The 12242-nt window shown below is 41.2% G+C and overlaps 2 protein-coding genes across 2 annotated transcripts in view; one reads left to right on the top strand and one right to left on the bottom strand.

The window, feature by feature from the left end:
* Nucleotides 1-1335: 1335 nt before the first annotated feature.
* syn3 (synapsin III) overlaps nucleotides 1336-12242 on the top strand; it is a gene marked incomplete at its 5' end in the record, with an annotated part of 118823 nt that continues 107916 nt past the window's right edge. Inside the window, one exon of the mRNA XM_084049457.1 lies at nucleotides 1336-1742. Coding sequence (XP_083905583.1) covers nucleotides 1336-1742 — 407 coding nt within the window. The remainder of the gene's footprint in view (nucleotides 1743-12242) is intronic.
* Nucleotides 10977-12071, bottom strand: LOC311040037 (small ribosomal subunit protein mS31-like; the record flags this gene model as incomplete). The annotated part of the gene is made up of 1 exon (XM_084050110.1): nucleotides 10977-12071. The coding sequence occupies one exon, from the start codon at nucleotides 12069-12071 to the stop codon at nucleotides 10977-10979; it is 1095 nt and encodes a 364-aa protein (XP_083906236.1).

Raw genomic sequence — 12242 nt, forward strand, 5'->3', positions numbered from 1 at the left:
GCTGTTTAGTTCTGCAGCCGCACTGAGGCGCTTAGCTATGTAATGTCGGACATTACCCAACGTTTGCTTTATAAGCTCTAGCCATTGATTTGACTTTCAATAAAACCATATTTGATAGACATAAGTATCACCTACATGTTACTGATTATCATAGAGAATGTTATATTATTGTAATCCATTCTTTATTTCCTGCGCAACGGATTAATAAAACTCAAGTGTGTAATTTGGAGCGAATGGCATCGTGCAGCACAAATTCAAGTACAAGTCTGGTTGGCATGATTCCAGGCTTAAAACTCTATGTAAGAGTTACCTCAGACTTGCCGTGTTTTTGAACCAGCGCCGTTCAAAAAGTGGGTGGCCACTGTTGAGCTCTATGGCTGCCTTCATTCATTTCTTTCTACTTGAACATTTGTTCTAAATTAAGTTACAGCAGCATAATGCCATGCTTTGTAAAAATGCACTTTTATCTCTTCGACACCACACTTACTAAGCAATTACTGTATTGTAATCACGCTCAGGAAGTCCCTATTGTCTCATCCATTATATCTTCTCACATGTTTGCTTCTCTGCGGGCCGATGGCTAATCTATACTGTTTTAATGTGTCTGCTCTGCTACTGTACATTGGGACTAACGTGTTACGTAACTGTTTGCTTTTTTTCCCGGTAGGCTCTATGTGGTTTATAATGAAATGAGTCATGCTATTGAATCAACTGCTGTGTCACTGAATCCTGTTACAGATTCTATGTGCACAACATACTGTGTTTGGGTAAATCTTGGCTGCCGTTCAAAGTGATGCATGAACCCATTAAGACCTGGAACGCATCTGTGTCATTTTTTTTATTTTAGCTAAAAAGCCTTATTTTACACTTTTGGCTAGTCAAAAATATCAGATCTACAAGCTCGTAGCGCTGCACCGAGTGCCGCGCTACGAGCTTGTATATCTGATATTTTTGAAAAATCGTGAAAATGTGTGCAAATCTTTGAATATGTATTGTTTTAAAGCGAACATTTTTAACTCTAATTTACTTTACTTCTGGGGGTCCCTGGAACAAAATATTTTGAGATGGGGGGGGGGGGTCTGAGGCCCAATTCATATCATTTTGGGGGTCCTTGACATGAAAAAGTGTGAGCACCACTGATTATAGAAACATACATTTTTTTTTCAGAATACTGTTGGGATTTAGAAGACATTTGTAGAATCGGCTTCAGGGTCTTAATGGGTTGAAATATGGGCGTGCATCTTATGTGTCTTTCCCCTCTCTCTCTCTCTCTCAGGATTTGTTAACCCCTCACCTCCTCTTGGCTTGAACAACAACCCCCACCGGCGTGTCACTATGAACTACCTTCGCAGGCGCCTGTCGGACAGCAGCTTCGTGGCCAACCTCCCCAACGGCTACATGGCGGACCTGCAGCAGCAGAGACCTGCGGGCCCTCCTACCCCCGGCTCGTCCACCTCCTCGCCCGCCTCTCCGGCCACAGAGAGGCGACAGCCCCCCGGCATGCCGGGCCTGACCCCCCAGGCTTCTTCGGCGGCCCCCCCGGCCTCTGGTGGCAGCTTCCTGAGCTCCTTCTCCAGCGTGGTGAAGAGCGCCCAGATGGCTCAGAATGTGGCGGCGGCTGCCCAGGCCAAGTCAGCAGCAGCGGCGGCAGCAGCTGAAGGGGCGACTGCAGCAACTCCTGCCAAACCAGTCATACGCAAGCCCAAGGTCCTATTGGTCGTCGATGACCAGCATACAGATTGGTGAGTTCATGAAAAAATCTTTTTGAACCCTTGCCATACGGATGGGTCTTTAAATGGCAAGGCCTTTTTAACCCTTTCAGACCGAGAACACATCCGTGTCATTTTAAGATTTCTTTGGCTATTCGAAAATAGCAGATATACAAGCTCATGGCGCGGCACCGAGTGCCGCGCTATGAGCTTGTATATCTGCTATTTGTTTTTGAGAAATCTTGAAAATGTGTACAAATCTTTGAATATATATTTTTCCATAGCCAACATTTTTAACTCCTATTACAACTTCTGGGGGGGTCCCTGGAACAAAACATTTTGAGATGGGGGTCCACGGCCAAAATTCATATGATTTTGGGGGTCCTTGACATGAAAAAGTTTGAGAACCACTGATTATAGCAAGATATATATTATTTATTTTTAAAAAAAATGGATTTAGAAGACATTTGTAGAATCCCCCGGAAGCAAAGATTTGAGTTACAATGTTTGCTTTGAAAAAAATATATATTCAAAGATTTGCTCAAATGTTCACGATTTTTCAAAAATAGCAGATCTACAAGCCATACAGATGGGTGTTGAAATGGCAAGGCCTTTTTTAACCCTTTCAGACCGAGAACGCATCCGTGTCATTTTAAGATTTCTTTGGCTATTCAAAAATAGCAGATATACAAGCTCACTGAGTGCTGCGCTACGAGCTTGTATATCTGATATTTTTGAAAAATCGTGAAAATGTGTGCAAATCTTTGAATATATATTGTTTTAAAGCGAACATTTTTAACTCAAATCTTTGCTTCTGGGGGTCCCTGGAACAAAATATTTTGAGATGGGGGGTCTGAGGCCCAATTCATATCATTTTGGGGGTCCTTGACATGAAAAAGATTGAGCACCATTGATTATAGAAACATACGTTTTTTTCAGAATACTGTTGGGATTAAGAAGACATTTGTAGAATCGGCTTCAGGGTCTTAATGGGTTAAAATATGGGCGTGCATCTTATGTGTCTTTCCCCTCTCTGATTGGAGGTGCTCTGCTATTGACAAACGTAGATTCTGTGCTCAGGTAGTAAGTAACACTGTCGTTGTAAGTAGTATTACCTCGAAGCTCAATTCGCAAGATCTTGCCCGCCCAAGCGGGTGTTCCGTCTTAGCTCACTGGTATAAATGTCTTCTCCTGCACAGTAGACCTGGGTTTGTGTGAATCCTGGGAAGTGTGGATTGCCGCTTTTAATCGAATCCCTAACATGAGTAAATTCAGCATTCATACAGAGGTTTAAATTTGTCGCTATGTGTGTGGCATCCTCCTTACTGGTTGCAGTAAGTAAGTAAGTACATTTTATTTATAAAGCACTTTTCGAAACAATGTTACAAAGTGCTGTACAATGGAACACAATATAAGCAAGATTAAACGAGTAAAAAACTGGGTATAATAACAAAATAGAGTTATAATACCATACAACAACTATTAAGACAAAACATTGACCTCTACTAGTGAGACATTTTTGAGACAAAAATGAATGGTTACGAAACAAATGTGTTTTCGCTCTTAAAACCGTCAACTGACGTATTGCCAGTAGAATTGCCTCAAAAATACTTTTAAGAAATAAATAGAGCTGGGGTACACTGCAGCTTTTGAGCAACCGGCTGCAGATCAACTGTTCTCCAGCAGGTTGTGTTTATCTATTTTTGTTCACAAATTAACCCATTAAGACTTGGAACGCATCGGTGTCACTTCTTGATTTGAGCTAAAAAAGCATTATTTTACAATAGTAGATTTACAAGCTCGTAGAGCAGCACCGAGTGCCGCACTACGAGCTTGTCTGCTATTTTTGAAAAATCGAGATTTATTTAGCAAATCTTTGAATATATATATATATATATATTTTTTTTTTAAAGTGAACATTTGTAACTCAAATCTTTGCTTCTGGGGGTCCCTGGAACAACATATTTTGAGATGGGGGTCCACGGCCAAATACATATACATTTTAGGGTCCTTGACAGTTTTTTTTTTTAAATAGTTAAGATTTAGAAGACATTTTGTAGAATCGGAACCTCAGGTCTTAATGGGTTAATAAACGCCATTTTATGTTTAATTAGGATTATTCTGTAATTTCCTGTCCGACATTCACTTATAAATGAGCCTCAGACAGTGAACTTAAATTAACTACTGTATTTCCAGCACCCCCTGAATTATCTGCAGCACTAAGGGATGTCATTACATAGACTCAGCTCCCAGTATTATTAAAGGTCTGTCAGTCAGCGATACCTCACTTCTTCAGCCTGAAGCTTACCGCTGCTCCCAGCACTCCAGATTGGCTCCCCGGGGAGATTATGCCTGGTCTAAAAAGAATCACTAAATTAAAGCTGCCTGCCGACAAGCCTGTCAGAATGAATTTCTGGAGACCCCTCGCCCCCCTGCCCTTTGTAAAAGTTGACTGAAGTCTTTCTATTTTTATCCTCTGCAATTAAACTGCAGAAGACTAAAGCCTGATTTATACTTGGTTGTGTGCCGTGTCGCGTGGCAAAAATAGCAGATCTACAAGCGTTGATGCGTCGCGAGCATGTCGATCTAATATTTTAGGCACCATAAGTATAACATAATAGGACTAGGTGTCATTTTGTTTGCTTCGATATAGCAGTTTGTGTTGTGTCTCTGTCAACACACCTCGCCGTGTGTTACTAGTACAACTGTTGAAGTTTTAACATAAAGTTGCTTTTTGTTAGTAGAGAAATGCACCGTTTTTGCATGATTGCATCAGAATTGTATATATATTTCTTCCTAATCGACTCCATAAAGTATGCACATTTATTGTTCCTATGATCGTGATACTTATTTGTGAACACAAACAATTCGGGAAAGCATCTGTCATTTTAGATTTTAGCGTTGGCAATTCAAAAATAGCAGATATACAAGCTCACAGCGCGGCACGAAGTGACGCGCTGTGAGCTTGTATATCTGCTATTTCTTTTTAAATCTTGAAAGCGTTTGAAAAAGGTTAACACAAATCTTCTCTTCTGGGGGTCCCTGGCTCAAAACATTTTCAGATGGGGGGGGGTCCGCGGCCACATACACATCATTTTGGGGATCCTTGGCAGTTGGCACGAAAAAGTTTGAGAACTACTGATTTGCAAGGCATTTGTTGAATGGGCCTCAGGTCTTAATGGTTTAAGAAGTCCAGAGAAACAAAACAGCAAACAAAACAAACATTACGGTAACTTTAGGAAGTTTCTAAAGACACTTTAAATGTCAATTTATTCTCAAGCTCATATCGCGGCACCGAGTGCCGCGCTATGAGCTTGTAGATCTGCTATTTTTGAAAAATCGTGAACATTTGTAACTCAAATCTTTGCTTCGATCTGGGGGTCCCTGGACCTAAATATTTTGAGATGGGGGTCCGCGGCTTCAGGTTTAATGGGTTATGGCTGACATTATAGATTTGAGAATATTTGTTGAGCCATTTTAGCTGATAATAAGGTATGCGATAGTGTGAGGCAGTCATCATTGGAAGATAAACCCCAACACAGGGTTAGGGTCGGTCCTGCTGCTTTGACCTGAAGAGGGTTATGTTCTAACGATAACCAAACTCACTGTATATTATCCCGCTTAGTACTGTACATGGCTACGATTAAATACTTTGTTCCGTTTCTGTGTTGGTAGTGTAGCTGACCACCCTCATTTCTCCAGTGAAAGAGGTTTGTGACACCAAGGGTAGATTTCAAAGGTTTACTGATTTATTTTCCGTTCACCATGGTTTATGGGTCATGAACGCATGGCTGCTTGGGCTGGAGAAGGAGTGAATGGTGTGGACTGAGTGAGGGCTTATGTAGGGACACACCCGGACTGGCATTGGACTGTCCAGAGGCTGCCAATGAGACAGCATAGAGGAAATTCTCAACAGCTACTTACAAGCAAAGTCAATACTTTTACACAGAATATTTTATTTTATTACAAGTGATTCCATAGCAACGTAAATACAGGCAGAGCAGCGCTCTGTTATCGAGAACAGTGCTCTTCTGCAACAGACAGAATACCATGATTTGCTCATCAGAATTGAGAAGGTTTAGAAGGTTGGAGGTTTGTTCATGATCAATTAAACAGCACCTGAAGGATTCAGTAAAGAGTCTAAAAGATCTGAAAGTGTCAGTTGCAGCACTGACCATATTCATACAGTGGCCATTTTGCTCATAGTCCTGGTGGGACACCTCATTCATGAACAAAAAAATCTCGACTATACTGTCCAAGATTTCAGAAATAGCACATTTTGAGAACAGAAGAAAATATGTATTGCCCACAGTGCCCTATTAAAGTTTAGAGATGTATATTATTTGGATCAAGGCATTGTCATTTAAATGAAAAATGCCGTTATCAGTTGGGCATAGTTCTACTGTAATTAAATCCCTAATTTGGGGAGAAAATGGGGTAAAATAAGAACTATATAATAACTATGCCATTTACAATTTAGGCATTTAGCAGATGCTCTTAACACATTGCCTGCCAGAGTTTTTTCAGATTTTTAGCTGTTGCCTGCCAGGGTTTTGCCATGTTTTTGGTACCTGTTCGCGTAGCCACAGATTTTTTTCCTCCAGCATGATTGATCCCCAGATGGTTTCTAATCACAGATGAGATTCAGGTGTGGTTTCACAAATGTCAACGAGGTCATTTTGACCTCGTTGACATGTTTGGTTGATGTTTCAATATAGCTCAAAAGCAGTAGTTTTAAACCAAAAAACAAAGTGAATTGTTTGTCCGTTTGAATTTTAACATTGAAGTGAATGGAGCAGCAAATCTTCGAACATTTTTAGCTCCTAATCTGTTCATAATTCGACAAGGGTTGAAATTATAAAAAAATGCAAAAAAAAAAAAAAAAAATTTTTTTTGAAATTTTTTTTTTTTTTTTCCCTTTTTTCCAAAGACGTATATATACGTCATTGGCAGGCAACAGCTGATTTCTAAATGACGTATATATACGTCTTAGGCAGGCAATGTGTTAATCCAGAGCGATTTACAGTAAGAAAAACACAAGGTAACACATCAACTGCATAGAGATAGTAATCTAGGATCATAGGTACATCAATAACCTATCATCAGTCTAAACAGTATACTATAAAAAAACTATACATACAGTATGACCTGGCATCTGTCTTAATAACATGCTATCTGCATTACATTTAGATGGCAAACTTTCAATTTAAAGGCAAGAGTGGCTTGGTCCTTATGCTGTTTCCCACTACTAAAGAGCATTTTCTTTCTCTTTTCTTACCATGTGTATCCCATCCTATTGATCTGTTGATCTTTTTCCTACATGAATCAATTGATGTGTCCTCTTTTATTTTACAGAATGTTGGCATGAGAACATTATTGAACTCAGGACATTTTCATGCCACATAGTGGCACTAGAGCACAAGCTAAAACACTAGAGAAACACCCGCTGTGCTTTATTCACCTTCTTTGGGGTGTTGATGTAGTGCCAAGGAGTATTGAACAGCAGATGGCGCTGTCTGATTAACAGGCTGTAGTCATCCTCTGTTGCTCTCCATTAACAATCAACATAAGTGTGCAGAATGTTCTGTTTCACCTGAACGCTCTAAGAGTTTGCTGTGGCACTTGATCTGATACCAGTGACATACAGTATTCACGACGCGTTGTGAGCTTGTAGATCTGCCATTTTCAAACATTTTAGTACTTTTACTTTTGCTACTTTAAGTACATTTTGATACCAATACTTTTGTACTGTCTGTTACTCAAGTAAATTTTGAATTACGGACTTTTACTTGTAACAGAGTACTTCTACATTGCAGTATTGATACTTTTACTTAAGTAAAACATTTGAGTACTTTTCCACCACGGTTTCCATGACACTTTGCTGCTATTCTTGTGTCTGCATAAATGAGTGTAAAAGAAGTGACAGTAGCACTGAAATGAAAATGTTAAATTTCATTCAGCACCAGATCATCACAGTGTTGTTGGATTTCATAACGTCACAATAATTGGGCTTTTTCAGTGATGTTTTCCTTCCTTTTTCACTAAAAGTGCACAGCGGGATTGATGGAGAGTTTCATACCAAGCACTTCAAAGGCTCAGGTAGAGTGGAAAACAGTAGCTCAACAGTAAACGGTTGAGCAAACCCCCTGAGAGCAGTACAAGTCGTAAAAAAGGCCAAATATTTGGCTGCTGCTTTGGCAACCTATGCTGTTTTTTTCTTTTTTCTTTTGTTTTTACACAATTTATTTAGCTTTTAACCTCTTATGCCCTATATACAGTACTTTATTGTACGACAATTAACAGCAAAAATTCCTAATCTACGAGCTCGCAATGCTTTGTGATGCGATAAAAAAAATGCATAGAAGTTTTTTTTTTTTCCCTTTATTGTTTTGATTTCCCCTCTATATTGGCATGGCCAAAATAGGAACGGCACGTTGAAAGTGGTTAAAACTGTTTCGGCTCCTAGGTATCTCTCTCATAATGGAGGAACAATAGGCATAATGAATATAATTGCTGTGAACAGCAGTGCAGCGGAATGATGAAGAAAGCTTATTTGATTTATTGAATTTAACATATTTCTTAACGCGCCAACATTTGTAACTCCAATCTTACTTGAGTTACAAGAAAGACTTCCTTCTGGTGGGTCCCTGGAAGAAAATATTTTACAAATGTAAAAAAAAAAAAAAAAAATCAAATATTTGATTTTTTTTTCTAAATGGCAGTTCTACAAGCTCATTGATTGGGTTAAGGTGTTGGATTTGAAATCCAATGGGATCTTCCTGTGCAGTTTCGAACCCTGCTCGCTCGTACAAAGTCCGCTCGGGAATCAGTAGGTTCCCGGTTCGATCCCCGGCTCCCCTGGGGTAGTATCGAAGTGTCCTCGAGCAAGACACAGAACCCCTAACTGCTCCCGGTGAGCTGGTTGGTGCCTTGCATACATGGCTTCCTCTGCCGTCTGCATATGAACGGGTGAATGTGAAGCGCTTTGGATAAATGCACCATTTCTACCACTTATGATGAATGGTGATCTGTAGGGCATTGGTTGGTTCTCAAAGTGGGGTCCGGAGACCCCCAGGGGTCCTTGAGGGAGTTCCAGGGGGTCCCCAGCTAAATGACAGATAGTTAGGAACCAAATGGACCCTTATGGGACTGTAACTCTCAGAGTTAAATTAACATTGATTTTACAACATAAATTGGGGTCCCAGAGATAGAAATGCCATTAAATGGGGGTCTGTAGCCTAGTGCATGTCAAACTGGGGGTCCTTGAAATTGAAATGGTTGAGAATCACTGCTAGAGCTGTATAATGTTCTCTTATGGGGGTCCCTGGCATATCTTTTCAAATGGGGGTCCGCGGGCTTATAAGTGTCAATTTGGGGGTCCTTGACATGAAAAAGTTTGAGAACCACTGCTGTAGGCTACATAGTTAACACATTCAATCCGGGAACACATCTGTGTCATTTTAGATGTCTTTGGCTATTCAAAAATAATGTTTTTTTTGTTTTTTTTTACCGTGAATATTTGTGCAAATCTTTGAATATATGTTTTTTAAAGCGTTTTTATTATTATTTTTTTACTCAAATCTTTGCTGCTTCTGGGATTCTACAAATGTCATCTAAATACTGAAAAAAAACATATGTTGCTATAATATCAGCGGTTCTCAAACTTTTCATGTCAAGGACCACCCAAAATGATATGTATTTGTCCGCGGACCCCCCCATCTCAAAATATGTTGTTCCAGGGACCCCCAGGAGCAAAGATTTTAGTTAAAAATGTATATATATATATATATTCCAAGATTTGCACACATTTTCACGTTTTCCCCCCCAAAAATAGCAGATCTACAAGATCATAGCTATGAGCTTGTAGATCTGGTATTTTTGAATAGCCAAAGAAATGTTAAAATGACACAGATGCGTTCCCGGACTGAATGGATTAAATGATATAATGAATGACTCTTAATGCAGTCTGTTTCAAAGTGAGCAGGTCAGTAGGTCGATGGATGTGAACATCACGGCTTCCCAAGGGCTCCAATACTCATTCAGTCAACAGAATCTATCTGTTTGTATTGCATCTCCATAAATCCACATTGATCGTATCTAGCAGATGTTTTTACTGGGGACACAACTGCCAACAAAAGTATTTTATCTGGAGTGAAAGCTGTTATATAGTCCACAAAAGCCACAGGAGAAGGTTACCCTGCTGCGTGGGCAAAGGTCCATGAGATAAAAACCATAATAAATCCTATTCAATGACAGCTGTCCCCCCCCCCCCCCCCCCCCCAAAGCAACAGAAAAGTGAGCAACAAAGACCAAAGGTTAACATTCATGTATCCAGATCCATAAATTGCTTACACACTTAGTAATTAGAAAAAGAAAAGAAAACATGGTTGAATTGGTGATCATTTTGAGACCAATATAATGAGGCGAGGTTAAACAATCATTTGTAATGACCTTAATCTGGGTTTTATCACTATAACAGCAATCAATCCTAGGTTATTACTAAAGGACCATTCTAACAGAATATATTGCTATTATTATGCGCTGACAGCGCATTCAGGTCTTGGTACCCAGCATTGGTTTTGGTTATTGCGTGGGTGAAATAGGCTCTCTCTCTCCCCCCTTTCCCTCTCACTCTACCTGCCTCTGTCCACCTCTCACTTCTCTCCTCTCTCCTCTCTCTCTCGCTGATCAAGCTCTCCCTCTCCCCCCCTGCCTAACTACGCAATTTGCGCTGATATTAAATGTTGCCTAACAATGGTGATTTGCGTCCAAGTCAGTCATGTCCAGTCCTATATGGGCATATCATATGCCAATTTGTGCTTATGTCGCGCATGTCCAGTACATACTATAAAGGTCAGTCAGTCAGCTCCATATTTGTTTGCTCCTGATGCCATGACGACACATTGAGGTTAGACAACACACCCCATATTTGGGTGTAGCTGCATTGGGAACTCCTTATATGGTTATGGCTGAGTCACAGTATTAGTGACATGAGCGTGATGACGTATATGCCCATATATGGAGATCTATGAATCTGTCAGTGCTTGTCCTTTTTATGCCCATATATGGAAATGTCTTTATGTGTCAGTCCTTGTGGGAATTCCTTATATGGTTATGAGTCATGGTGACATAAGCGTGATGTCAGAGATCCGCCGGCCCGCTGGCTGTCCCAGCCGGTCCTCCCTTAAGCCAATTTTGATAGGATATGATTTGAATAGGATATGCAAGTCGGGAACGATGCACGTTGGGAATGCATGCCCAATCCGGTTATGCTAATACCCGTTGTTGAGGTAAATAAACCTCAGCCTCCTTTAGGACATTGTCTTTTTGATGAAAGTAGTCCCTGAACCATGAAATGTGATCCTCCTTCTGTTGGACTGTCAGATGAGCGTTTCTGGCCAGACCAGCCACCACAAGCTCCATGAAGTGACGCACCGGTCCTTGTTGGGGAAAGCCTTCCTCCAGGTGTTTCTCCAGGAAAACATGTTCATGGAACGGGACACTCATTTCCTCCTCCAGGCCGGCTTCGTTGTTGATTGGATACTGCCACAGTTGTCCCTCTTTGGTCCACTGAATCATCTCTTCTAAAGCATTGCGGGGTGACTGGTTTGTTGTCAGAACTAACTGGTTAATAAAGTCAATGTCCCATAGGGTTGGCCTCGCTACTGCGGTCTCAGAGTCTTGTTCTACAGTTGGGGGAAAAATACCAAGTCTTTTCCCTGAAAACAGGGTCCTCCTTCTCCGGACGCCATTCAGCTGAGCTGTGCCTCTGTCATGTACGTACCCTGGCCCATCATCGTCAAAGTGGATCTGATTAGTTGGCCGAGCATGTGGTCTCCTTGGCCCCTTCCCCGCTTTCATGTCAGCAATGATCACACCTAGGTTTTCAACTTCCCCTTTCTTCTGGGCCTCAGCAACTGCCTCGTGTTTCCTCAGTTGTCTGAGAATCTCGGATTCGGCCTGGCTTTGGTTCATTAGAGTGGTCGCAGCGGCTGAGGCAGCAGCAACCAGCTCAGGAGGATTCAGCGTCTCGCTCTGGACTGATGCCTCCTCAGTGGCCTTCTGAAACATACTCTGCAGGCTCTCCATAGCTGCTGGCTTGGGCTTGGCGGTGGGTGCGGAACAGTGAAGGACTTTCTTATTTTTAAACTTGCTGGTGACATCCACCTTCATGTCCCTCAGGAGATCCAGGAGACTCTCCTTTGATGAATCACTCTTTCTCTCAGACTCTGTGTGTTCTGTGTTCTTTAGCTCCACCATGCCCTCCCCTTCTTTGTCCTCTTCCAGCTTAACCTCAAACCTTTCCTCACTCGTCGCTGTCTCAGGTTCAACTGATTCTTTTGATTCTCGCACTTCCGACATGCTTATAGCATGTATCTGCTGTATGGTACCTGCCTCTGTCTTAACCACTCCGACCTCTGCCACTTGTTCGGACATCTCGATGTTTTCCAAGTTGTCAACTTCCTCTTCCGTAGACGTTAACGATTCGCCATCTTGCTTAGGAGGGAGTGAATTGTTTTTTTCACAGTTGTT

Source organism: Gymnoscopelus microlampas, assembly GCF_963454915.1.
Source record: "Gymnoscopelus microlampas genome assembly, chromosome: 23".
Classification (NCBI taxonomy): Eukaryota; Metazoa; Chordata; class Actinopteri; order Myctophiformes; family Myctophidae; genus Gymnoscopelus; species Gymnoscopelus microlampas.